General features: G+C 43.9%; 1 protein-coding gene and 1 pseudogene across 1 annotated transcript; both read left to right on the forward strand.

Moving 5' to 3' along the window:
* Positions 1-11,528: 11,528 nt before the first annotated feature.
* Positions 11,529-19,487, forward strand: LOC114681095 (pyrethroid hydrolase Ces2e-like). Its single transcript, XM_028854386.2, has 12 exons — positions 11,529-11,667; positions 12,278-12,482; positions 13,771-13,912; positions 14,938-15,071; positions 15,148-15,406; positions 16,113-16,211; positions 16,500-16,640; positions 16,761-16,841; positions 17,128-17,272; positions 18,051-18,188; positions 18,582-18,654; positions 19,085-19,487. The coding sequence occupies exons 1-12, from the start codon at positions 11,580-11,582 to the stop codon at positions 19,269-19,271; spliced, it is 1,692 nt and encodes a 563-aa protein (XP_028710219.1). The 5' UTR covers positions 11,529-11,579; the 3' UTR covers positions 19,272-19,487.
* Positions 19,488-20,142: 655 nt separating this feature from the next.
* On the forward strand, positions 20,143-27,899 carry LOC114681099 (annotated as a pseudogene).
* Positions 27,900-27,970: the final 71 nt, after the last annotated feature.

Here is a 27,970-nt window from a genome sequence, read left to right on the forward strand (position 1 = left end):
AGAGCCATCCAAGTATGCACATGACACATTCTATCTACTTATCCAATCTATGCACAACTGTTTCACTTGCTTGTTTGCTCCTCTTTTTTGGGACAAGGTCTCTATGTAGCCCAGGTGGGCCCTGACCTCATGATCATACTGCTTGGCTTCCTGAGTGATTGAATTATAGAGATGGGCTTCTCATCCTTTGAGTTTTAATAAAGCTGTATGGATATTATCACACATGATTTCATGTGATCAATGTATTCAATTTTTAGATTTACAGCCTAGAGCAGAATTGCTAAGTCACGAGACACATGTGTTAAGCAATTGAAGACATTGTGAGACTAGGGGTATAGCAGGAGTAGAGGCCTTCTCCCTATGTACAAGGCCATGGGTGTGACGTCTAGCACCTGAAAAAAATAAAGTCAGGTCAGATGACATAGATCTTAGATGCTAGCTACTCAGAGGACTGAGGCAGGGGAACACAAGTTAAGACCTTCCTGAGTTATAGTGCAAGCTCCAGGCAAGACTTGGAAATTTAATTGTGGTCTGTCTCCACATTAAAAAGTACAAAAAAAATGGCTGGATAGTGGCAGTGGCACACACCTTTAATCTCAGTACTGGAGAGGCAGAGGCAGGTGGATCTCTGAGTTGAGGCCAGCCTGGGCTATAGAGTAAGTTACAGGACAGCAAGGGCAACACAGAGAAATCCTATCTTAAAAAACAAAAAAAGGTACAAAACAAAAAATCTAATTTGACTTAGTGAGTTATTAAAGAGAGTAGAGGGAGAAGGAGGAAAAGGAGGAGTAGGAGGAGGACAATGATGAGGAAGAAGGAGGAGGGGGAAGAAAAGAAGAAGAAATAATGAAGTTGGAAAGAGAATACGGTGAGAGTTTGCAGCATTTCAGGTGTAATGAGGGTAGGAATGCATATGACTCAATGTATTCATGTGTGAAATTACCAGAGAATAAAAAAAAAATCCCAGTGTTTTTGGAATACAGCTCAGTGGTAGAACACTTATCTGGCATCCAATTCTCTGTCCCCTCTTTAGAAGCTTTGGGGTAATTGTCTACACTGGAGCTGGTTGGGCGTCAAATTTCCATGTCCATCTCTTACAAACCACCAAGTTTTCTCATATCTACAAATGATTTGTAACACGTCTGAAGAGCCTCAACCCTGCTGTGCTCATCAGTTCAAGCTTCTAGCTAATTCAGTCCCAAGATAGATGTCTGTGGCGCAGCTCCTTGGAAGACTAAAGCAGGAGGGTTTGGTGAGCTCAGGAACTAAAGGGCTGCCCATTCTATATAATACACTGCAACTCAATAATATATATGCTATATACATGTGTGAACATGTGTGTATCATAACATGTGTGGCTTGTAAACAGAAGAAGTGTGTTCATAGTTTTGGAGAGAATGAAGCTCATGTTGACTATACCAGCATATGCACTATGTGGTAAAAGCTAGCTCTCTATGCAAAAGATTAAACCAGTGTCTTCAGCTGGGCAGATGGTATACATAATGGTGATCAAGATCTGGACACATTGTGTTCACATATGAAATTACCAAAGAATAAATAAAGTCCTCAGGTTCTGGGAATACAGCTCAGAGGTAGAGTACTTACCTAGCTTGTGCAAAACCCTAGATCCAGTTCTTGTTCCTTTTTTTTTTTTTATCTCCTGGTCCCCTGTGACAACTCCTAAAGACCCAACTCTTAATAACACCACATTGGAGATTAGGTTTGAACTTGTGTGATGCATAAACTTTCAGAACATAGTACCTAGAGGTCCCCATATCAGCCACCAAGATTGTGAATGATGGAAAAATGCCTCTACCTATTGTGTTTGTAAATCAAATGTCACAATATTTAAGACAATCTATCAATGTAGTATATTTCTGTCCCAAGATGGCAAGTGGTATAAGTTTTATGAGAAGTGGGCCTGAGTATCTATTAGCTTTTTGAGCCTGAGGTTGTATGTGTGTGTGTGTGTGTGTGTGTGTTTCTGTGTGTATGTGTGTCTATGTGTGGTGTGTGTGTTCTGTGTGGGTGTGTGTATGTCTGTGTGTTTCTGTGTGTATATGTATCTCTGTGTGTTTCTGTGTGTATGTGTGTGTCTGTGTGTATTCTGTGTGTGTGTGTGTGTGTGTGTGTGTGTGTGTGTGTGTGTGTGTGTGTGTACCCATAAGAGTAGGGCTGGTTCTTTGTGTCTGACTTTGTTATTACCCACAAGGGCTCTCCTGACTCTGTGATGCCCATCCCTACATGATAACAGCACATCTATGAAGATGTTTGACTGTAGGGTGTGTCATACAAGTAGGATGAGAATGTCAGAAGGTTCAGTTTCCGTCCCCTGTCTCCCTGAAAACTTATTGTTGTATGGATTGGTCATCCTGGCTTTTTTAATTTGCTGGTCCCTACCTTCTCAATGATAGTCTATATGCATGACTTTCATTCTTACCTAATTGTTATCACTGTACATTTGTGGCCTGACTAATAAATGTCGTGCCTTTTACTTTATATCATTGTCATAAGGTGCAGAATTGTGTTCAACCTGTTTTCCTCTGCAAAGACAGCCCTATACTCCTACTTCTGACCAACATGACCTCAAGGAGAAATTTTTGTGGATTAACAAGCTTTGGGTTTTTTTAACTTACTGTATTAAAGGCCAACCACAAGGCAGCATGACCGCTGGGGTGATGTGTCTAACCAGGTGCAGCTTACCCTCCATTCTCAAAATACAGTCAAGTGCTCCTTGTACATGAGTGTCTCAGTTCAAGTCACAGACTGGAACAGCACTGTTTGATACAGTGTGGAGAGTGTACCTTCACCCCAAAATGCACACCTGAAGGAGTTTTGTTTTTAAGCTACTTTCAATCAAGCAGTTATGAGCATTTCAAGCATGAGTGTCTGTGATATACTTTCACATCCTTGAGCTAGAAACCTGAGAGTAGATTTACTGAATCAAAGCCAGAATGTGTGTTTAACTTTTGAAGAAATTACCAACCTGTCTTTCAAAATGATTACACCATTTTGAATCTATTCTAGCCATGTGTGAGGCTCCAATGACATCATGTCTTTGCCAACACTGATTACCTGGGTGTGTAGAAGTGGTGTTCATTTGCAAATGATTCTGTGAACTTTTATTTCTGTATATGCACTTTTTTATTGAGGAGCCATTTTCAACTTTTTAACTTTGTTTTCTTCTTTTTAAAATTTCTTTTTTCCCCTTTTATTGAAAATAGATTCTTTTCTCACTTAATACATCCTGGTTATGGTTCCCCACACACACACTCCTCCCAGTTCCTCCCCCTCTTCCCTCCCATTTGGATCCACTCCCTTTCTTCTCTCATTAGAAAAGAACAGACTTCTAAGAGATAATATTAAAATATAACAAAATAAAATATAATATGATAAATTGAAAACTATCACATTAAAGTTGGACAGAACAACCAATCAGGAAAAGAACCCAAGAGAAGGCACTAGTATTGCTGGAGGGCTTCTCTCCAGGTTCCAGCAAGCCCCGCAGTCCCACAATCCACGTATAAAATAATCACTCAGACACTTATATTAGTTATAAACTGTATGGCCGTGGCAGGCTTCTTGTTAACTGTTCTTATATCTTAAATTAACTAATTTCTATAAATCTATACCTTGCCACGTCACTTATGACTTACCAGCATCTTTACATGTTGCTTATCCTGGCGGTGGCTGCAGTGTCTCTCTCCCCTTCTTCCTGTTTCCCCAATTCTCCTCTCTCCTTGTCCCGCCTATACTTCTTGTCTGGTCACTGGCCATCAGTGTTTTATTTATATAGAGTGATATCCACAGCACTTCCCCCTTTCTTCTTTTTTTTAAAAGGAAGTTTTTAACTTTAACATGGTAAAATTACATATAACAAAACAATTATCGAGCAAGAATTACAGTTACAATATTAAAGAAGATGTCCTATCTATCTTATATTTATGAGTTTATGGTTTTATATCTAACTTATCTTTTATCATAACTGAGGAAATTACAACTATCTAGTCTTTAACCACATCAAAGACCTGAGAAGGAACATAAATGTACCTGAGAAATGATAGATGGATGCAAGCGACTTTCGGGAATCTTGCAAGAGTAGACCAAGACAGCTGGCAGCCTGGACAGTCACCTAATGTTTTTTAGCATTGTTGGTGCATTAAAATTGGCTACAGGCCTAGAGTATATGACAGACCATTTTTATAAGCAGGAATTCTGAAAGACCATCTTACCCTGTCTTGGCAGAGTACAGTGGTCGCTTTCCTTGTGTTTCGTTTGTCCAGAAAGGACAGCATTGCAGTCGTACTGTCAGCCGTTAAGGCAAGGGCAGTTCTTGTTCCAGTAGGCCATTTTGTGCCAAGAAGACAAACTTCCAAATGGAAAAGTCTTAGAAGCCCAACATTCTCTCGGGATCAAATTGGTGCAGCCAGGAGCAATTGTGTCTCACGTCAACAGAATTGTAAGTTATTTAAATGCCATATTCTCTAGGTCTATGAAGTGTTTGAAGATTACTTATCTATCTGAAATATATCTATGTATACCTAGAAGACTTAACTAACATGGCTACAAATATGATTATCATAGATGACTAATTATTAATCTATGTTTTAATTATCCATTACAATTTTAAATGAGTTACAAAAACATAATACCTCACACAAGAATAGAAATATATATATACAGTATAACAAAATTAAGTTTAAATTTGCATCAATAAGCTAAAATCTATAGCAATGTAAAACATTTTAAATAAGTTGTTACTCTTTAAAAGTAGGTTCATTAATCTACCCTTTCATCCTATTATATCTAAACTATCCCCTTTTTTTTCTTTAGAACGAGATTATATTTATAATCAACCTGTTTTAAATAAAAATATTGGGGTTTTTTTTTTGTCCCACAGCAGAGGGCTCTTCTGACTTGGGACATAAGAATCTCTTAACCATTTTTTAAAGCAATATGTCTGGGTTTAGAGGGGGAGTGAGCCAATTCCATCTCTAAAGCCAGCTTGGTATATTTGGGAATTTGGGCGTAGCTTCTCTTACTACTTCCTGCTGGAGGGGGGCTCTGTATTTTATGAGGACACAATGAAAATTTTAGGCCTATGGGGTAGTCCTTGAGGCTGTATTGTGGGAGCCAGTTGCTTTGAAACCATTCTGGATATTGGATCATCTGGGCCATGGAGTCATCGGAGATCTTTTAGGGGGTCTTGGCTGGTCAAACCTGATGTATCTTAATCTGTAACAAATTCATAGCCTCTGTCTTTCTGTGGAAACAAAAGCAGAACCTCTTTTTCAAAGTAACATATCCTTATATCCAAATTTTGAAGTCAAGGTACCTTTAAAATTTACATTTTAGCATAAATGAACAGCTTTTACAATCAAATGTTTTTCTTTAGTTACAAATATCAAAGACAACATAATCTAGATTTTCTGTGTGATAGCCATCTTTACGTGGCTTATTACCTTTAATGTTTTTTAAAACACTTTATTTTTAGATACTATTTGTTTATATAACAGTATATATTTTTTAAGCCTATGTACATTTTTACATGCATTATAAACTATTTTATCTGAATCAGTCTTATTGTGAACCTATTGCTTTAAACTGTAGCCTTCTAAGCCTGAAATGGTGCTGTGGCTGTTGGAAAAGGGGAAGTGCTGTGGATATCACTCTATATAAATAAAACACTGATGGCCAGTGACCAGACAGGAAGTATAGGCGGGACAAGGAGAGAGGAGAATTGGGGAAACAGGAAGAAGGGGAGAAAGACACTGCAGCCACCGCCAGGATAAGCAACATGTAAAGACGCTGGTAAGCCATAAGCGACATGGCAAGGTATAGATTTATAGAAATGAGTTAATTTAAGATATAAGAACAGTTAACAAGAAGCCTACCACGGCCATACAGTTTATAAGTAATATAAGTGTCTGAGTGATTATTTTATACGTGGATTGTGGGACTGCGGGGCTTGGTGGAACCTGGAGAAAACCCCTCCAGCAACATACTAGAATCAAATCTACTCACTCACACACTCAGGAATCCCATAAAAACACTAAACTTGAAGCCATAATACATACTGAGAAGACCTGTTCCAGACCTCTGCAGGCTGCTTTGGTCTCTGTGAGTTCATGTGAGCTTTGTTTTCTTGGTGTCCTCCATTCCCTCTGGCTCTTATGGCCTTTCTGCCTCCTCTTCTGCAGAGTTCCTTGAGCTCTGAGGGGAGAATTTGATGGAGACACCCCATTTAGGACTGAGTGTTCTGAGGTCTCTCACCATCTGTGCAATGTGTGCTTGTGGGTCCCTGCATTTGTTCATATTTGCAGTAGGAGGCCATTTCTCTGATGATGGCTAAGCAAGGCACTGACTTATGAGTATAGCAGAATATTATTAGGAGTCATTTAATCACTACTCTTTATCTTTGTCTTTTTCCTTTTCCAGACCAGTAGTACTTGGTTTTACCGTAGGTCCCTAGGGTCTATCTAGTGTCTGGTTCTTGGTCACCCAAGCAGTGTTGATCATGGGTTCCATCTCATGGAGTGGGCCTTAAGTCAAACCAGGTATTGGTTGGTTACTCCCACAAGCTTTGTTCTACTATTTCCCTAGTATATCTTGCAAGTAGGACATCAATGCAGATCAAAGGGCTTGTGGCTGGTTTGCTGTTCACATTTCTTGTTTTGTTGCATGCTTTCCTGCACCAAAGACACTAGAGTGTAGAAGTGAAGGCTCTATGTAGGCACCAGCTGGACTCCTGCATGTTCATGGGTTGTGTGGGTGTTGTCTTCAGCAGTGGGGATTTGCTAGTTTGTGGAGAGTAACTTATAGTATTGGCAACAACCTGGCTTCTTTGGGGATTTTCATGGTACTCTTATCACCAACAATTCAATTAGATGTAAACCAATTCTGGTACTGAAAGCTTCATTTGATGAAAAAAAGACCAGTTGGGGACTTATTGTAGAATATTATTTTCAGACGTGTTACTTTTGTTTATGTTGCATTTGTTTAACTGTGAAGCTGTGCTACTGTTCCTGTGTAAAACACTTGATGGTCTAATAAAGAACTGTCCAATAGCAAGACAGGAGAAAGGATAGTTGGGTCTAGCAGGCAGAGAGAATATATAGAGGGAGAAATCTGGAAAAAGATACCTAGGAGCCAGAGAAGGAGAAAGACTCCAGGGGCCAGCCACCCAGTTACAGCGAGCCATGGAGTAAGGGACCCCCTGGCAATAGAATCAGGATCCATTCCTGGTGCATAAGCTGGCTTTTTGGAGCTCACTACTATGGTGGGACACCTCACACAGCCTTGAGGCAGAGGGAGAAACTTGGACCTGCCTCTACTGAATATACCAGGCTCTGCTGACTCCCGATGGAAAGGCCTTACCTTCTTGTAGGAGGGAATGGGGTGTAGGTTAGGAGGGGGAAGGCTAGAAGGATGGAGGAAGGAAAGAGGGAGATCTGTGACTGCTATATAAAAAGAATAAAAAAATTCTTAATAAAAAAAGAAAAAAGAAAGAAAGGAAGGAAGGAAGGAAGGAAGAAAGAAAGAAAGAAAGAAAGAAAGAAAGAAAGAAAGAAAGAAAGAAAAAAAAAGAAAGAAAGAAAGAAAGAAAGAAAGAAAGAAAGAAAGAAAGAAAGAAAGAAAGAAAGAAAGAAGGAAGCAGCCTGTGCTCCCTCCTGTATTCACCCCAAGTGAGCACAGTATCAAGCATAGGGGTAGATGGGAATGTGTGGTAATATTTTATTTGTGCACACCAATAAAGCTTATCTGAGAATCAGAGGAAACAGCAAGCCACTATATTAAACATAGAGGTCAGGCAGTGATAGCACATACCCATAATCCTAGCATTCAGGAGGCAAAGATTCACCCAGATCTCTGTAAGTTCAAGGCCACACTGGGAACAGAGCCAGGCATGGTGGCACACACCTTTAATTCTCAGCACTAGTTAACCATAGAGGTCTGGAAGTCTGTACAGACAGGTAGGAAGTGATAGAGCTGGGGGGGAGAAGAAAGTGATGTAGCTGGGCAGAGAAAGGAAGTAAGAGGGCAGGGACAGAAGGGCATATAGGCGTGGATATACAGGAAGTAACTCTCTTTCTTGGGCTGAGGATTTCTTAGGGTAAGAACTTGTGGATGTGGCTTGTTCTGTTCCTCTGATTTATTGGCTTTCACCCCAATATCTGGTCTGGGATTTTTATAAATAAGACCATTTAGCAATTCATCTTACAGGAATGCCTTATGTAATTTGTTTATTTTGAGAAAGGGTCTCCATGTGTTGGACTAATTGTCCTAAAATTCACTTCACAGCCCAGCATGGCCTGAAACACAATACAGTTCTCTTGTCTGGGGGCCTAAGATTACAGGGGTGTGCAACTACTCTCTGACCTGGAAAAGTGATACCCAGTCCTTCTCTCATTTTCTGTTTTAAACCAATAAAACATCAGTGAAGATTCTCGCAATGCTCTCTCCTGAACACGAGGCGGTAGGAGAGAAAAGAGAATACTCTAGCCTGGACTCTACAGCTATGCAGAGAAAGAGCCCTTCTTTTATGTACAGATGAGCTGTGCCTGATACTTGCACAGGAGCCTGAAGGCGTTACTGAGCTCCTGTTGTAAACACACCTCTGTGAGGTATGCACTTCTACTGATGGACAAGACAGTTTTTAGACACTATGTAACCCTCTTATCATTGGAAAGCTTTATCATCAAATGATTTCTATACGAACAAATTTAATTTTCACCAGCATAACTGTGTAAATTTGCATAAGAGTTTGAGATAAGCAACAAACCACACTTCAAGAATGAGAATAATTTTTGCATTGGAAAAATTTAGCTAGTGATTCTTTATGTTAATTATTGCCTCATCTCTGCTCCCTGCAACCCCTTGACTGCTCTGTGAGGAGCAGATTGAAAACTCCATAGAATTTAAAATCATCTGGGCCCTGGCTATTCTATCCTGGAAAATGAATCATTTGTGACTGCTACTAGGAACAAATTATTCAAGCATGTTGTCTTTCTGTGAACAGTGCCATTCCATTCCACATATGCAGGCAACACATTTTACCTACTCTCCAGTTGATGTACACCTGAATAACCAAATTTTGACTACTTTTAATCAAGATCTTAGGAACATCTCAAATATAGGGTTTTTTTGTTTGTTTGTTTTTTGTTTTTTTGTTTTACAATATAATTCAGTTCTACATATCAGCCATGGATTCCCTTGTTCTCCCCCCTCCCGCCCCTCTCCCCTTCCCTCCAGCCCACCCCCCCCCCATTCTCACCTCCTCCAGGGAAAAGCCTCCCCCAAGGACTGAGATCAACCTGGTTGACTCAGTCCAGGTAGGTCCAGTCCCCTCCTCCCAGGCTGAGCCAAGTGACCCTGCATAAGCCCCAGGTTTCAAACAGCCAACTCATGCAATGAGCACAGGACCCAGTTCAAACATAGGTTTTTGAAAGCAATATTTTTCCCCATTGGACTAAAGATCCAAGAGAAAAATTGCTGAATCATATAACACATGTGTGTTTAACTTTTAATGAAAGTGCCAAACTGTCTTCTATGACTGTATCACTTTGCATCTCCTCCAGACATGTATGAGGGCCAGTGACTTCATATCTTTGTAACCATTTGACCTTGTGACTCCTAAGGCTGATATTATTGAATGGGTGTAGAGGAGTGTCTCATTGCAGGTATTTTAATAGAATTTGAGCCTCTGCCTCCCCCTCCCACTTGCACCTGTACTCACTCTCTGCTTCCTTCCATAGAAATGTGCCTAAGCATCTTCATCCCACATATCTGCTATGGCCTTGGCAATTACCAAGAGAGGGTCTCTGAATAACAAAGTGAATGACAAAGCACATGAGTTCCACCCCTCCCCCAGCTGTCTTAATCACTGTTCTATTGCTGTGAAGAGACTCCATAACCAAGACAACTTATAATATAAAATATTTAATTGGGGCTTCCTTATAGTTTCAAAGAATGAGTACATGACAACCTTCCTAGTGGGTGCATGGCAACAGGCAGGCGTGATGCTGTGGGCTCTAGCTGTAGCTGAAAAATTACACCCTGATCCACCAGCAAGAGCCAGAGTTAGACTGGGCCTGGCATGGGTTTTTGGAACTTCAAACCCACCCCCAGTATTGCACCTTCTCCAACAAGACCACACCTCCCTCCTAATCCCTCCTAAACAGTCCCCCAACTGGGAACCAAACATTCAAATATATGAGTCTTTAGGGACCATTCACATTCTAACCAGCACACCAGCTGAGCTGAGAAAAAGTCTTATACCAAAAAGAAGCAGCAGAAAGCCCAAGAAACATGGAGAAGCAGATTCCTTGACCCTGAGTAAGAAGGAGCTGAAAACCTCAAGTCAACAACCCATCATTGCATTTGGTCAAGGAATTGAGGGCAGAAAGAGGAGCAGCCAGTAAGATTGCACAAGGGTACATTGCAACCACGACATTGAAACAATAGCAAGTTTGTATGGGGAAAGGCATGGCTGTGTCATGCTCAGAGAAACACCAGGGAGGAAGCTCTGCAGTGTTGAGCCATGAGTCCATAGATTATGAGGGTCTGGAATGACAGAGCAAAGGTAAATTCTCACAGGTGTGAGGTTGATCACTGTATCGCTTTCTCCAAGTGGTCAGCCGGGCCTTGTGGGAGCTCCTAACCCTGTACTCTTCAATGTGTTCTGCCAGGATTATCTGGGATTATTAAACTCCCGGTACAGACCGGTATCTTCAGCTTGATTGTAGACTGTGAGAGCCCAGAATGTCCTCAGTGTTGGGATGAGCAGGGCCCCATTAAGTATTTAAGTAGATGCCAGGAGGTGACTCAATGGGTAGAGGAACTTTCTAGAAGGCCAGAGGACCTGAAATGGATCACCATACCCACATAGTGAGAGAAGAGTTTTGACTGGTGGAAGTTGTTTTCCACATGTGTGCCATGGCATTCACACATACATGTAAACACATACACAATAAAGAAATACATTGAAAAAAATTAAAAGTGTTTCTCAAGTCAATAAAGAACTATGAAGTTTATCTGAGCAAGAGCTGGTTAAAAGAGGAAACAGATTATAGAGGAAGTGTGAATAGGGGATGGGACTTAAAACGTGTCCGAGTTGCAGTGTTTGAATGAAACAGCCACAACCTGTGCATGGGGTCCTAGTAGATCCTAACATCACTGTAATGGTCACAGCTCTCAGATCTCTCCATCTGTGGCATCTTCAGTATTTACCTATTCAGAGGAGCACTGCACCCCAGCTTACCCTATTATAGCTTTCTGTTGCCCATCTACACAACACTGACCTCTGACCACTGAGTACAAGGAGAGCTATCATGGTTTGAATTTATTTAAGTTTGCATACAGGATTCCTGGTAGTACAGAAGGACTTGAGATGCCATGATATCCCTTTCTAGAAGGCCAAAGAGCAGGAACAAAGATTGCTTGGCTGCTGACTAGTCTGCACCTCCTGGACAAGAAGAACTTTGCCCCACCCTGCTGGGTTTCCACCTACTTTATTTTAGGTCCAAATTCCTGCTTACACAAGTTCCACATCTTTTCTTTCCTGTCCATGACACAGAGCTATGCTTCCGACCATGACACTGGAAAGACTTCCTGGCTGGCTGAATGCTGTGACCTGTGGGCTCCTGCTTCTCTTCCTACATGTGCAAGGTAAGACTCCTTAAATTAGCAGTGAGAACTAGGGTCAGAGCTGCCCAGTTATGCAGATTCAGCAGCTTATCTTTCGGGAGGAAAGGAACTAAATAGGAAGGAGCAGGTAAAGACCACAGATAAAAGAGTGGGAATTGTCGACTTCCTAATGTCCCCACCAAAGCCTACACAGTGATCCCTGCACCACACAGACAGCTAGAGTTGCCTAAAGACCCCATACCCGAAGTCACTCCAGTGTAAGAAGTCTGAGCAACACGGGACTTGCAGAGTAGAAAAAGAAAGTAAAAAAGGACACTTACTACATCTGTGTGAGATTGCAACTGCTACAGAACTCTGGATAATAATGAAAATAATGCATTCCTTCTTCCAAGTATCTCTGAGCAGTCTCCTTGTTTGCCAAAGACATGTACAGCCACCACTCAAAAGGAACATGAGCAATGTTCCTAGCCATGATGGGGATAAAGAAACTCCTACTCACACATCTTACACTTGAACTCAGACACCCTGGATTCCTTTCCTCAAGTACCCTAGTGAAAATGAGGTGGGAAACAACAGTGTGGTGGCAGCTGCCTAGACAGAATTAGCCCTGATGGTATCTCTCCATTCACAGGCCAGGACTCAGCCAGCCCCATCAGGAACACACACACTGGCCAGGTTAGAGGAAGCCTCGTCCATGTGAAGGGCACCACAATTGGTGTCCATACTTTCCTGGGAATTCCCTTTGCCAAGCCACCTGTAGGACCTCTGCGATTTGCACCCCCTGAGGCCCCTGAACCATGGAGTGGTGTGAGAGATGGGACCTCCTACCCAGCCATGTAAGTTCTGGAACTCAGAGGATTTGGAGCGCTGAGGTGAGAATGTGCTCTGAGCTCTGGGCCAGAATGAGGTGCTTCCTTCATCCCAACCCCATAGAAGTTCTCTGTCTGTGATGTGTACTCTGCCATGCATTTTCAGCTACATGACTAAGGCTTCTAGTAGAACAACTTTGCCAGTTTCCTGGGTCAGAGTTCAGTTCCTATAGGGATTTATCTCTTAGTTTGGCAGTGAGAAACAGATAAAAATTGTTCCCAGATTCAGATCATGCCAAGTGATCTCTGCCACCATGAAAGAGGTCTATGAACAAGGGTCAATATAAGCACATTAACCAGCAAAAGCCCAGCGTCTAGTGGCATGTACTGTAAGTCTCTCAGGAGGACATCAGTGATGTGTCCTTGGCAACTCCATCCTCTGCCATGATTAAAAGAAATGTATAAAAGCTTCTTGGATATTACTTGGGAAGTTGAGCTACCCTAAGTTTCTGGACATAGGGTGAAGACCATCCTGATACACTTTGGGACATTGTTATCCACTGACTTCATTAATACCTGTGCATACATAGCACCACATTATACAGGTATCTTTATTTCTTGTTGCTGTGGTAAATTCAGTTTAAGGTAGGAACAGTTTATTATGGGTCACAGTTCCTTCCATGTTACTATCCATTACGAGGTGGAAAACATAAGGGACTGGATCACATCACATCTTTAACTGGGATCAGAGATCAAGGAATGCATACATACCTGCTAATGGTCAGTTGGCCTTCTCTGCTTACAGTTCAGAAGCCTCTTCCTAGGGAATGGTGCCACTCATGTTTGGAAATATTCCCATCTCTATTAACAGAATCAAGAAAATCCCCATAGGCTATGCTGATCTAGACAATCCTTTATTGAGACAATATCCCTGAGTGATTCTATGTTGTTTCGAGAAGGAAATCAAAACTAACCATCTCAATAGCAATTAAAGAGTACAAAGAGAAGTGGTGATTGTCAGTGCATGCAGGAAGTCATTCTCATTGAGCCCCCAAGACTTCTCTAGATCCCAGATCAGAAAGAACAAAATATATTCCCTCATCCAAGTACAGGTCTTTCTGGAAATCTGATTCCATCCCAGATTTCATTGAGCCTGTAGTCTTTACCTTGGTAGGAAAGGGCTTTAGAGAGGAATCATGCTTCAGCGGGGCATCCTGGAGAAAAGTGGCTGAAAGTGGATGAGAGAAAATCTGTACTAAACTTCGGTCTTGACAACAAAAAGTCTCTTGTAAAAACTATCTGCCATTGTCACCAGGTGTCTACAAAATGATGATACAATGAATTCAGAGGGTCTGAAGATGCTGAAACTCATCAGGCCTCCCATTTCTATGTCTGAGGACTGCTTGTATCTCAACATCTATACACCAACTCATGCCCATGAAGGCTCTAACCTGCCTGTAAGAGTTGGGTCAAATGGGTTTGGGTAGAAATTTCTTTCTCAGGAAGATTATAAAGGATAAGGCCAAGCACCCCTGCATAAGTCTCAGGTTTCAAAGAGCTAACTTATGTAATGAGCCCAGGACCTGGTACCACAGCCTAGATGCCTCCCAAACAGATCAAGCCAATCAACTGTCTCACCCATTCAGAGGGCCTGACCCAGTTGGGGGCCCCTCAGCCTTTGGTTCATAGTTCATGTGTTTCCATTCATTTGCTCATTACATGAGTTAGCTGTTTGAAACCTGGGACTTATGCAGGGACGCTTGGCTCAATCTGGGAGGAGGGGACTGGACCTGCCCCTCAGGTCAATCTCAGTCCTTGGGGGAGGCCTTGCTCTGGAGGAGGTGGGAATAGGGAGTGGGCTGGAGAGAATGTGAGGGGGCTGGAAGGGCAAGAACAAGGGAATCTGTGGCTGTTATGTAGAACTGAATAGTATTGTAAAATATAATAATAATAATAATAATAATAATAATAATAATAATAATAATAAAAGGATAAGGCCAACTGAGTTTCAGTGCATATAGGCCCTGATAAGAAGCCTTTCATGTCTACATAAGCCTTCTCAGTCATGGTGGGCAGTTAAACCCTGGATATGGGGCACTGAACACTGGTGCTCTGAGAGGTCAGGGGTTGTGTTTCCAGGACTAGCTCAGGACTTTCTCAACAAACTTGATCCCTAGAGACCTAATCAGGTGTCCAAGGGATTGACATTGAGAAAAGTCCAATTTCCAGCTTTGGGATATTGGTTGTGCCAATGAGATTTGCTGACCCTTTTGATTCATAATCAGGAAAACTTATGGAGATACATTTCCTCACTTTTGAGGAGTTTGAGAGTGATAGTGACATTACTCTGGACTTAAATCCATTAATCCAAGCTGAGATTTTTGATAAAAACATTGGGACTTAATCCATAATCTGGGAGGCAGTTCCCACTTGAGCTTGTTGTACCCTATAGAAGTCTCCTGAATTCTCTTTACTTCTCCAGGTAATGGTGTGGATCCATGGTGGTGCTCTGGTATTAGGCTTGGCTTCCATGTATGATGGATCTACGCTGGCAGCCACTGAGGATGTGGTGGTGGTCAATATCCAGTACCGTCTAGGTGTCCTGGGCTTTTTCAGGTGAGACTAGGGCTGGGCAGTGGCAGCTGAGAAGAACCTAGACAGCCCTGTGATTCCTGTCCCTTCCACTTCTCAGCACTGGAGACCAGCATGCCAGAGGCAACTGGGGCTACCTGGACCAAGTGGCTGCCCTACACTGGGTCCAACAGAACATCGCCCACTTTGGAGGCAACCCTGACCAGGTCACCATTTTTGGCGAGTCAGCAGGTGGCGCAAGTGTGTCTTCACATGTTGTGTCCCCCATGTCCAAAGGACTCTTCCACGGTGCCATCATGGAGAGTGGAGTAGCCATATTGCCTGATCTCATCTCCAACTCCTCTGAGGAGGTTTACACAGTGAGTGCACTCTAACCCTCCAGTCCTGACTTACTGTCTTAACACTCACTCTCAAGACTGCTACTGTGTACAGTAGAGAAAATGACGACCATGGGAACTAAGTTCTTCTCAGTACTTCCTTAAAGATTCAAGTTTAGAACCCTCACGCCACCCCGCCCATTCCATAGTGCTTTATACAGGGTGCATATGTTATATGTTCTGCAAAGCTGTACATAGCACCTTCCATCATTGGCAAATCAAGTATGTATGGGTTTGGGAGATGGTACAAGAGGCAAAAGAGCTTGCTGTGTGAGAGTGAGGATCTGAGTTCAATTCCCCAGAACACATATGTGTCCAGGTGTCTTTTTTCTTATCTTTAATCCAGGTTTTCCTATGGTGAGATTGGAGGCAGGAACAAGATGATCCCTGGAAGGTTACAGACCAGCTAGACTGGTATAGGCTGCAGTAGAACAAGAGAGTATTCTTCAAATTGGGTGGAATGTGGGAGGGGGAAGGAGGGAGAAAAGGAGGAAGGGAGGGAGGAAGGGAAGGGTGCATATTATCATTGAGCAACAGGAGAATGGGAAGAATTTTGTTCTTACTACAATCCACATACATTACACAGCAAGTTGTGATATTTAGAGCCAATGGCACCCTCTGGGACTGCAAAAACTTGTCTGCCTGGACAACAAGGCATCCAGGCACCCTCAGGCTCTTCCCTTTACAGATGGTGGTCCATCTATCTGATTGTGGAGCTGTGGACACAGAGACTCTGGTGCGCTGCCTACGAGGCAAAGATGAAGCAGAGATTCTGGCTATTAACAAGGTTTGAAGAATTGTTTTGCTGGGAAGATGGCAGATAGCAAGGTGTGTTACAGGTTGTCCCCATTCCTACGAACAAATTAACTAATCTCCATGGTTTAGTATCCTTTTAGTACTGGGTGCAAAATCAATACCAACATAGGCTATTCTAAGTGAAAGTTCTTTACAGGGGTGATGTGTGAGAGGTATTGTAAAGAATAACCATGGTGAGATGAATAAGGAAGTAGAGAAGGGGTGGACATCGGCATATGTATTTCATTGACCTTCAGCATTGAATTTTAATACCTCTCAGGTCTTCAAGGTCATCCCTGCTGTGGTAGATGGGGAGTTCTTTCCCAGGCACCCTGAGGAGCTGTTGGCCTCTGCTGATTTTCACCCTGTCCCCAGCATCATTGGTGTCAACAATAATGAATATGGCTGGCTTCTCCCTATGGTGAGACTCAGTTGTAATCTTCTGGGCTCCTGGGGACTCATTGGTAGACAATGGGAACTTAGAGATTCATCCATCCATATCCATGTCATGACACACTTAAAACCATTCTCCATACTCTAGGTCATGGGCTCTGCTCAGAAAATAAAGGAAATAACCAGAAAGACCCTGCCTGCTGTTCTGAAGAGCACAGCAGCACAGATGGTGAGAATCATGAGACTCTACCACAACTCCAAGGACCCCTGTCTACCCTTCACAAGGAGCATTCCCAGGAATGTGTGTGCATGTGGGTGTGCGTGTGCGTGTGCGTGCGCGTGTGCGTGTGCGTGTGTGTGTGTGTGTGTGTGTGTATGTGTGTGTTTGGACCTGTCTATCTGAGGTCACTCCAAGCTTTCCCCATACCACACCTTTGCATTTCCCAACCCTGAGGCTATTGCCTACACATCCTAGTGCCTATGTCACCTCATTCTTCTTGATCCCCTTGGTGTAGAAGCTGCCTCCTGAATGTGGTGACCTGATAATGGAAGAGTACATGGGGGACACTGAAGATGCCCAGACCCTCCAAATACAGTTCACAGAGATGATGGGGGACTTCATGTTCGTGATCCCTGCACTCCAAGTAGCACATTTTCAGCGTGAGTACATCTATAACAAGGTCAAGGGAGGAAGCTCAGAGCTGTGGGTCCCAGGTGAGTTCTGCAGTGTACAGGCTTGTCGCGTGTCTAGATCAGATCTCTGGTTCCAGACAACTGAATCTTTTTAATTAATTTATTCTCTCATATATTACATCTGAACCACAGTTTCCCCTCCTTTCTCTCCTCCTTCTGCTCCTCTCCCTTCCCCATCCATTCCTTCTCTGTTTCTCTTCAGAAAAGGGCAGGCCTCTCAGAGATGTCAACCAAATATAGCATATAAATTGCAGTAAGATTAGGCACACACACACACATCAAGGCTGAATGAAGCAAATCAGTAGGAGGAAGAGGGTCCCAAAATCAGGCAACAAAGTCAGAGACAGTCCCCACTCCCTCTGTTAGGAGTTTTACAAAAACACAAAGCTACACATATAAAAAGGACCTAGGTTAGACCCATTCAGACTTACTTAATATTGGTTCACAATTTAGAGTCTTATTTCTCGTAAATCCTTATGCTGAGTGTGAGAGAGTTTCATCTTATCCAGGTACAGGTGAGAAAATAGCTGAGTGATACTCTGTGTCTTGACCAAACTACTCACCTGTGGAGGACAGAGTCATTATTTAACAGTGGGCTTTCCCACAGCCGATGTTCCATGCTGGAGCTCCACACTGAACTGATATGAATCTAGATAACTTGAGACCAAGTTCTCTTGTCACCAAATGTGTGTCAGAACAGTTCTAGGCAAAGTGCTGCCATGTCACCACATGTCTTTACATCCAGGTTCCCATGCTCCTGTCTACTTCTATGAGTTCCAACATCCACCCAGCTTCTTCAAGGATATCAGGCCACCATATGTGAAGGCTGACCATACTGATGAGATTCTCTTTGTCCTTGGGTCCTTCTTCTGGGGCATGAAATGTGAGTCTTCCTTATTTTCCTTAAGCTGAATAAGGTCCCAGATGGCTCACTGAGGGACTCCTGAGCTCTCAGTCCATTTGAAGACACCTGTATGTGTATGTGTATGTGTATGTGTGTGTGTGTGTCTGTGTGTGTGTGTGTGTGTGTGTGTGTGTGTGTGTGTGGTGTAGAATCTGGACCCTTCACAGTCTACCCTGTAATGGAGGATATGGCAGTAAATTGGGGCAAGAATTTAATTAGAGGCTTGCATGGATCTGAGACACTGTATATGGTGAAGAAGGGAGGTAGCAAAGTCAATAGTTTGGGGTCAGACAACAGCTGGGATTGTGAGTCTGAAGCATGAGTTGTCTGATGTGGCATATATTTGGACATTTGTCTTTCTAATGACTCCAGTTGACCTCACTGAGGAGGAAGAGCTACTCAACAGGAGGATGATGAAGTACTGGGCCAACTTTGCAAGACATGGGTGAGAACACACCTCTCTTTCAACCTTCCAGGTTTGGGTTCCTATCTAGGACTCCCTTTTGGATGGTGGCCTTCTTATCATGCATGGACATTTCATCACATGATAAAGTCTTCTCTACCCCCATAGCACATTTATACAGATACTTTGTAGTTATTGGTTACTGGTCACCTCACAGTTACATGGCTCATAAGTGCGATGGTACTGTTCTTTAGTTCTTGCCTCTCAGAGGGAAACACAATATAGGTTAGGTAGTTTTCTCCCACATGGAGCAGAAACTAGTGGGTGACACTTGTATCCCTATATCAGGAAACCTGTCCCATCAGCCCCTTTAGCCACTGGCCTAATTGTTCCACTTCCCTGACCCAAATCAGAGGGTCAGACTTTGGATCAGAGTGACCTCACCCCTCCCCACCGGCTGGCATATCCACAGGAACCCCAACAGCGAGGGTCTACCCTACTGGCCCATGTTGGACCATGATGAGCAGTACCTGCAGCTGGATATCAAGCCTGCTGTGGGCCGAGCCCTGAAGGCCAGAAGGCTGCAGTTCTGGACAAAAACTCTACCTCAGAAGATCCAGGAGCTAAAGGGGGCTCAGAAGAGGCACAAAGAGTTGTAGTGCTCTGTGTGAAGAGGCATGTGTGATCATGGAGGGTGGGTTCTGTCTGAGGTTTGTAAATTCTTTTCGTCCTAACATTCACATAAGCATTCCTAACATATGCAGTTACCCATTTTACCAATTTGTATGATAAGCCCTCTACATGCTACTGCTTCACAAAACACTACCAATCTTCTGTTAGATCCACTCAATAAAAGTTCTTATGACTATGTAGAATATGGATGTGTGAGTCCCAAAGTCCCATAATCTTCACAAGCTCAGGCTGCTGTTCCAAATAGGTCACTGGCTGCCCTATACTTGTGATACATATCTGTGGCCCCAGCTACTCAGAAACTGAGACAGGAATAGTGCAGGAACCTAGGAGTTCCATACCGCCTTGGACAACATAGCAAAACCCATATCTCAAAAACAGAAACAACAGCTGGGTAATTTGTAAATAGCAGAAATGAATGTAAAGTTCTGTGGGCCAAGAAATAAAGGACCAACAAATGAATTTGAGCCACACAGGCTGTCCAAGCTCAGCTCCTAGAACCCTCTGACATCAGCTACTGAGCACACCAAACACTATACACAGATTATCCCTATAGAGGAAATCTCATCTATTACCTGCCCAAATTGCAATTGTCCACTTGTGTGAGAAGCTGGTCTTGGTATGTTTGTAGACATCTAATGCTCATCCTGGAGAAAGGTAGTTGACTCATGGGCTCAGATGGGCCCAGTTTTGTAGAATAGAGGCTGACCTTGTGGGAGGGAAGGCACCAGGGAGGGAGGAGTTTGTAAAGATGGTAGATAAGAGGGAGGTAATTGTGTGTCTCCCAGTGCTCCCACCAAAGCCCACATAGTGACCTCTGCAGCACACAGAGGACTAGAAATGTCCATGCCAAAAACGTCATCCCAGTGTAAGGAGGTCTGAGCAGAACTGGACCTGCAGATTAGGGGAAAGAGAGCAAAGGGGACATTTTCTTCCTCTGTGTGTGACTGTAGTTGCTACAGAACTCTGGATAACAATGATAATAATGCATTCCTTCTTCCAAGTATCTCTGAGCAGTCTCCTTGTTTGCCAAAGACATGTACAGCCACCACTCAAAAGGAACATGAGCAATGTTCCTAGCCATGATGGGGATAAAGAAACTCCTACTCACACATCTTACACTTGAACTCAGACACCCTGGATTCCTTTCCTCAAGTACCCTAGTGAACATGAGGTGGGAAACAACAGTGTGGTGGCAGCTGCCTGGACAGAATTAACCCTGATGGTATCTCTTCACTCACAGGCCAGGACTCAGCCAGCCCTATCAGGAACACACACACTGGCCAGGTTAGAGGAAGCCTCGTCCATGTGAAGGGCACCACAGCTGGTGTCCACACATTTTTGGGAATTCCCTTTGCCAAACCACCTGTAGGACCTCTGCACTTTGCACCCCCTGAGGCCCCTGAATCATGCATTAGTGTGAGAGATGGGACCTCTTACCCAGCCATGTAAGTTCTGGGGCTCAAAGGACTTACAGGTCCTGAGGTGAGAATGTGCTCTGAGCTCTGGGCCAGAATGAGGTGCTTCCTCCACCCCAACCCCATAGAAGTTCTCTGTCTGTGATGTGTAGTCTACCACGCATTTTCAGATACATGACTAAGGCTTCTAATAGAACAACTTTGCTAGTCTCCTGGGTCAGAGGTCAATTCCTATATGGAGTTATCTCTTGGTTTTATAGTGAGAAGATATAAGCCACTCCAAGATGTAGCTAGAGTTTTCCTGCCTTGCCCACAGTCAGGACAAACCTCTGTCACCCACCAGTCCACAGCCGCTCAGACCCAACCAAGTAAACACAGAGACTTGTATTGCTTACAAACTATATGGCTGTGGCAGGCTTCTTGTTAACTGTTCTTATATCTTAAAGTAACCCATTTCTACAAATCTATACCTTGCCACGTGGCTCGTGGCTTACCAGCATCTTCACATGCTTCTTGTGCTGGCGGCATCTGGCAGCCAGTCCTTCTGCCTTCCTGTCCTTTTATTTCTCCTCTCTGTTAGTCCCACCTATCCTTCCTGCCTAGCCACAGCCGATCAGGTTTTATTTATTGATCAATCAGAACAACTTGACATACAGACCATCCCCCAGCACAGCCAAGTGCAGACCATCTCAAACACCTGCACTCAGGCCCATGGTCCTAATCATCCTCTATACGGACCTGCTGGGTAATGCCACAAAGAACCCAAGAAGGGCTCCCACAGGACATACAGATCATCCCACAGCACCAAGACTTGGATTGTGCCAAGTGATCTTTACCAGCATGGGAGAGGTCTATGGACAAGGATTAGTGTAGACATAGAGCAAGCAGGAACCCAGACTCAAGTGTCATATACTGTAAGTCTCTCAAAAGGGCCACAGTGATGTGTCCTTGGCATCTCCATTTTCTATAGTCTCTGAAACAATAGAGCCAAGTGCCATTCTTCCAGCTGCAAGAATATGTTGTAGAGATTCAGCTACATATTAAAGCTATACCTAGAAATTTCAAGGCATTTTTCTAGAGGAAGCCATTTATCAAGAAATATTTAAGCTGGGCGGTGGTGGCACACACCTTTAATCCCAGCACCCAGGAGGCAGACCAAGGGGGATCTCTGTGAGTTTGAGGCCAGCATGGTCTAAAGCTCCAGGAAAGGCACAAAGCTACACAGAGAAACCTTGTCTCAAAAAACCAAACTCAAAAAAAAAAAAGAAAGAAATAATTGGTGTTATTCAGTTTTTATTATGTCAGCTGTAAAGAAACTTCCTGCAGAAATGGTTTATTACAGGTCAGTTTCAGAACATTCCTTCATAGGAAGCAACTCACAGTGGCAGAGCTTAAGGAATTTGGTAACATCATATCTATAATTTAAAGACTGCTTGGCTGCCTGCTGATGCTCAGCTCACTTTCTCTACTCACACAGTGCAGAAGCCCCTTCCTAGGGAATGGTGTCACCAATCATGGGAAAATCTTCCCTCCTCAATTAATGTTATCAAGATAACCTCCTCAGACCTATGTGCTCTAGACAACCCCTCACTGAGAATCTCTTCTCAAGTGATTCTATGTCATGTCAAGTCAACAATCAAATTAACATTAAGTACTACAAGGAGAAGTGGAAATGTCACTACATGCAGCCCATCACATTCATAGACAACCTAAGAAATCCCAACTTCATTAAGTGTTCCATCCAAACCCCACACAACTGGAGGCCTAACTGGAAGTATGTGTCCTTCACAGCTTCCACAGAGCCTGTGGCCTTTACCTTGGGAGGAACTGATTTCAGACAGGGATCATGTAGCAGAGGACATCATAAGGAGCAGGCCTTAAGGGTGACAGGAAGGAAATCCAGACTAAGGGTCTTGTTTTGATCACTGAACATCTTTTTGGATCACCATCTGCCATTGTCATCAGGTGTCTGCAAAATGATGATAGTATGAATACAGAGGCTCTGAAAAAGATGAAGTTGATCACAACTTCCATCTTTATGTCTGAGGACCACGTGCATCTCAATGTCTACACACCAGCTCATGCCCATGAGAACTCTAACCTGCCTGTGAGTATCAGGTAATGGTCAGTCCTGGATCAGGAGAGGATTTCTTACTCAGGAGGATTAGAAACACAAAGTCAACCTGAGCTCTACTGCAGTGTAGTTAGCAAATTAGCATTATTGAATATGTCCAAGAGGGCCTTCTCAGCCATGGTACCGTCTCACAAGGCAGCTAAACCCTGGGTATAAGACACTGAGGACTGGAGCTCTGAGGAGTCAGAGATAGTAGCCCAGGCATTAACTCTGGACTCTCAACAAACTTGATCCCCAGAGACCCAGTCAGGTGTCTGAGGAATGAACATTGAGAAAAGCCAAATTTCTAGCTTGGGGATATTGATTGTACCAATGATATTTGCTGACCCTTTGGATTCATAATCATGAAAACTTATGGAGATACTTTTTCCACTTTTGAGGAGTCTGGGAGTGATAGTGACATTACTCTGGACTTAAATCCATTAATCCAAACTGAGACTCCTGGTGCAACAGTGGGACTTGGAAATATGTTGATGAGACTGTGTTCCTCACCTGTGGCCTGGGTCTAAGAGGCTGAGGAGTCCTGGTGTGTCTAACTGCACAGATAGGAAACAGTCCATAATCCAGGAGGCAGTCCCACTTGAGCTTGTACCCAATAGAAGCCTCCTGGCATCTCTCTTGACTTCTCCAGGTGATGTGTGGATCCAAGGTGGTGCTCTGGTTATAGGCACAGATTCCATTTTATGGTGGATCCATGCTGTCATCCACTGAGGATGTGTTGGTGGTCACTATCCAGTACCATCTGGGTGTCCTGGCCTTCTTCAGGTGAGACTAGGGCTAGGCAACAGCATCTGAGAAGAACCTAGACAGCCCTTTGATCCACATCCCTTCTACTTCTCAGCACTGGAGACCAGCATGCCAGGGGCAACTGGGGCTACCTGGACCAAGTGGCTGCCCTGCGCTGGGTCCAGCAGAACATCGCCCACTTTGGAGGCAACCCTGACCGTGTCACCATTTTTGACGAGTCAGCAGGTGGCACAAGTGTGTCTTCACTTGTTGTGTCCCTCATGTCCCAAGGACTCTTCCACAGAGCCATCATGGAAAGTGGAGTAGCTGTGTTGCCTGGTCTTATCTCCAGCTCAGTTTATCAAATGAGTGCCCCCAACTACTTCAGCCCTGTATCTACTGCCACAGCACTATCCTCTGGCACTATGGGGTAAACAAGGATCTATGAAAAGGACTTTTCTTCTTTTATTTATCAAAGGCTCGAGGGTTAGAATCCACACCTCTGCTTTCTACAGGCTGAGTATGTTATGTGGACAGCAAAGCTGTTCTTAGAAGCTTCAATCACTGGCAAAAACAAATATGCGTGGATTTGGGAGATAGTTCAATAGGTAAAAGATCTTGCTGTGCCTGTGTGAGGATCAGAGTTCCAATCCCAGAGCCCACATAAGCCTGGATGTGGCAGTACTTGTCTGTAATCTGAGTGTTCCTATGGTGAGATGGGAGGGAGTAACAGGGGAATCCCTGCAAGGACACACACCAGCTAGGCTTGTGTGGGCAACAGTGGATTAAGGAACATTGCTCAAACCAAGTGATAGAAGGTGAGGCCTAACAAGTAAGGTGGCCCTCCGACCATCACGCATAAACTTTATTGTGGGTAAACCTGCACTCAGTTAGGAACACACAGAGAATCACAGAGACACACAGTCATGTGCACGTGCACACACACATAGAAGAGGATGAAAAATGAAGTATGCATAAAATTACCTCTGACTGTCACCTCTGAGCTTCAGGAAAATGAGAAAAGTTCCATAGCTACTTCAGTCCATACACGTCACATACTATGCTGTGGTTATTAAAAAGTAAGGATATCGGGGCTGGAGAGATGGCTCAGTGGTTAAGAGCACTGACTGCTCTTCCAGAAAACCCGGGTTCAATTCCCAGCACCCACATGGCAGCTCACAACTGTCTGTAGCTCCAGTTCCAAGGAATCTGACACCTTCACACCAACACACATAAAATAAAGTTAAATAAATTTTTTAAAAAAGTAAGGATATCTAGTTGGGTCTCCATAACTTCTCTCTGTCTGGAATAATCAGGGAGACACTACCTTATCTCTTTGCAGACAGTGGTAAGTCTATCTGGTTGTGAGAGTGTGGACTCAGAGACCCTGGTGCATTGCTTAGGAGGTAAAAGTGAAAGCAGAGATTCAAGCTATCACTAAGGTTGGTGGAACTGTGTGACTAGGAAGATAGGAGACAACAGGGTGTGTGACAGGAAAGCCTCACTACTCTGGACAAATTACCCTTTCTTCATGGCTTGGCATCCTTTTAGCCCTTGGTGCAAAATTAACATATACATAAGCTAATCTAAGTGTAGGGTCTCTTCAGGGAGAAGGTAGGGGAGGTCTGATGGGGCTGACCATCCTGATACAAATTATGAAATGGAGAAATGATAGAGAACACTCAACAACTATCAGAGTAACTGGGTTATTGACCTTAAAAATTGGCTTTGAATGCCCCTCAGGTCTTCACAGTCGTCCCTACTGTGGTGAATAGAGAGTTCATACCCAAGCATCCTCAGGAGCTGTTGGTCTATGCTAATTTTCACACTGTCCCCAGCATCATTGGTATCAACAATGATGTATGACTGAATTCTCCCTATGGTAGGCTCAGTTCTAATCTCCTTTGTGCCTGGGGACTCATAGTGGACAGTTGCAACTTCAGAGACCAGTTGATCCATATCCACTCCATGCCACACTTAAAACTCTTCTCCCCACCCCAGATCTCTGGCCCTTCTCAGAAAATAAAGGGGATAAGCAGAGAGACCCTGACGGCAATTCTTAAAAGCACAGCAGAACAACAGATGGTGAGATTCCTTTGGTCCTTCACAGATAAAGAAGACTGACATTTATCTTGTTTAGACAGCATTCCTAAAACAAGGGGGGGGGATTGTGTGTATTTTTGGTTTGGGTTGCCCAGAACTTTCCTCCATATCCTAATTCATCTGCATTTTCCCTTATCCCGGGGCTGTTGCCTACCTATCCTAGTGCCTGCCTAACCTCATTCTTCCCACCCACTTGGTGTAGATGCTGCCTCCTGGGTATAGTAACCTATTAATGGAAGAGTACATGAGGGACTCCGGGGACCCACAGACCCTCCAAATACAGTTCATGGGATGATGGGGAACTTCCTGTTCATGACCCCTGCACTCCAAGTAGCACATTTTCAGCATGAGTATACCTGTAATGGGGCCAAGAAGGGAAGCTCAGAGCTGTGGGACCTAGGTGAGTCCTGTAGTGTCCAGGCCTGACCCCTATCTGGATCAGGTCTTTGGTTCCAGACAATTGAGGGTCTTTATCTAGTGAATACTTATATTGAGTGTAGGAGAGTGATGTCTTATCTGAGTACAAGTAGGGAAACAGCTAAGTGATATTCTGTGACTTGCACAAACTACATCCCTGGTGGGCAGAATTGTTTAAGAAGGGATATCCTGCTAGGCGGTGGTGGTGAACGCCTTTAATCCCAGCACTTGGGAGGCAGAGGCAGGTGGATCTCTGAGAGTTCAAGGCCAGCCTGGTCTACAGAGTGAACTCCAGGACAGGCACCAAAACTATACAGAGAAACCCTGTCTCGAAAAACCAAAAAAAAAGGGGGGGAGGGGATATCCTACAGCCAATGCTCTATGCTGGAGCTCCACACTCAACTGTTGTGTGTGGTAATATTTTGTTTATACAAAAAAAAGCTTGCTTGGAGATCAGAGTGTGGAGCTAGCCACTACATAGATATAGGCCAAGCAGTGGTGGCACACACCTTTAAACCCAGCACTTGGGAAGAGGAAACAGGAAGATCAGGAGTTCAAAGCCACCCTGGGCTACATGAAATTGATCAGGTTTAAATGAGAAAAAAATGTCCTCCAGGGCAAGGACTTCCCTGGAGATTCAGCTCAGCCTGGTAGATTCAGTTGAGGCAGGTCCAGTCCCCTCCTCCCTATACCCAGGCTGAGCAAAATGTCCCTGCATAAGCCCCAGGCTCCAAACAGCCAGCTCATGCACTGATCACAGGTCCTGCTCCCACAGCCTGGGGGCCTCACAAACAGTTCAAGCTAATCAACTGTATCATTTATCTAGAGGGCCTGATTCAGTTGGGGGCTCCTTAGCTATTGGTTCATAGTTCATGTGTTTCCACTAGTTTGACTATTTGTCCCTGTGCTTTTGTGTTGAGACCCAGTCATGGTTTCAACAATTTTCACTCATACAATCCCTCCTCTTTCTTGTCGATGGGACTCCAGGAGCTCCTCCTGGTGAACCTGGGAGAATTCAAGTAGAGGCTTGGATGGATCTTGGGTTCTGATTGCTGATGGAAGAGTATACACTAGGCCTGGCATTCAGGTTTAGGCTATGGTTGCTATGGTAGAGCATGAGTTGGCACCTGTGTGAGGTAGCTAGGACTTGGACGCTTTCTTCTGTCTACAACTGACCTCATTGAGGGGTAGAAGCTGCTGAATAGGAGGAGGATGAAGTACTGGGCCAACTTTGTAACACATGAGTGAGAACATGCCCCTCCCTCAAACTCCTATGGTTTTGTTTCAGTCCAGGCCTCCCATGTGAGTGTGTCTCAATAGCATGCATGGTCCTTAATTACACCATAGCTTTCTCCTACCCAGGGCACACTTAGGCAGATACCTTCTAACTTTCAGTTACTGCTTACCCTACAGAGACCTGATGGATAAGTCACAGTACTGTGGTATTGTTCTTTAGATTTTGCCTCTGAGAGGGAGACACAAAACTAGACAGCTTTCCTTGCTTCATACAAAGCAAACACTGGTGGAAAACACTTGTATTCTATATCAATACACCAGTCCATCTGTCCTCTCAGGCCCTTGGCCTACTCATCTACTGCTCTGACCCAAATCAAGGGATCAGGCTTTGGATGAGAGAGATCTTACCATTCCCTGCTGGGTGGTATATCAAGAAGAACCTCAACAGTGAGGGTCTACCCTGCCAGCCAGGGTTGGAGCATGATGAGCAGAACCTGCAGCTGGACATCCAGCCTGCAGTGGGCGGAGCCCTAGAGGCCAGAAGACTGCAGTTCTGGACATAGACTCTGCCCCCAGAAGATCCAGGAACTAAAGGGGACTCAGAACAAGCACACAGAGCTTTAGGGCCCTGTGA

The sequence above is a fragment of the Peromyscus leucopus genome, chromosome 5, assembly GCF_004664715.2.
Source record: "Peromyscus leucopus breed LL Stock chromosome 5, UCI_PerLeu_2.1, whole genome shotgun sequence".
Classification (NCBI taxonomy): Eukaryota; Metazoa; Chordata; class Mammalia; order Rodentia; family Cricetidae; genus Peromyscus; species Peromyscus leucopus.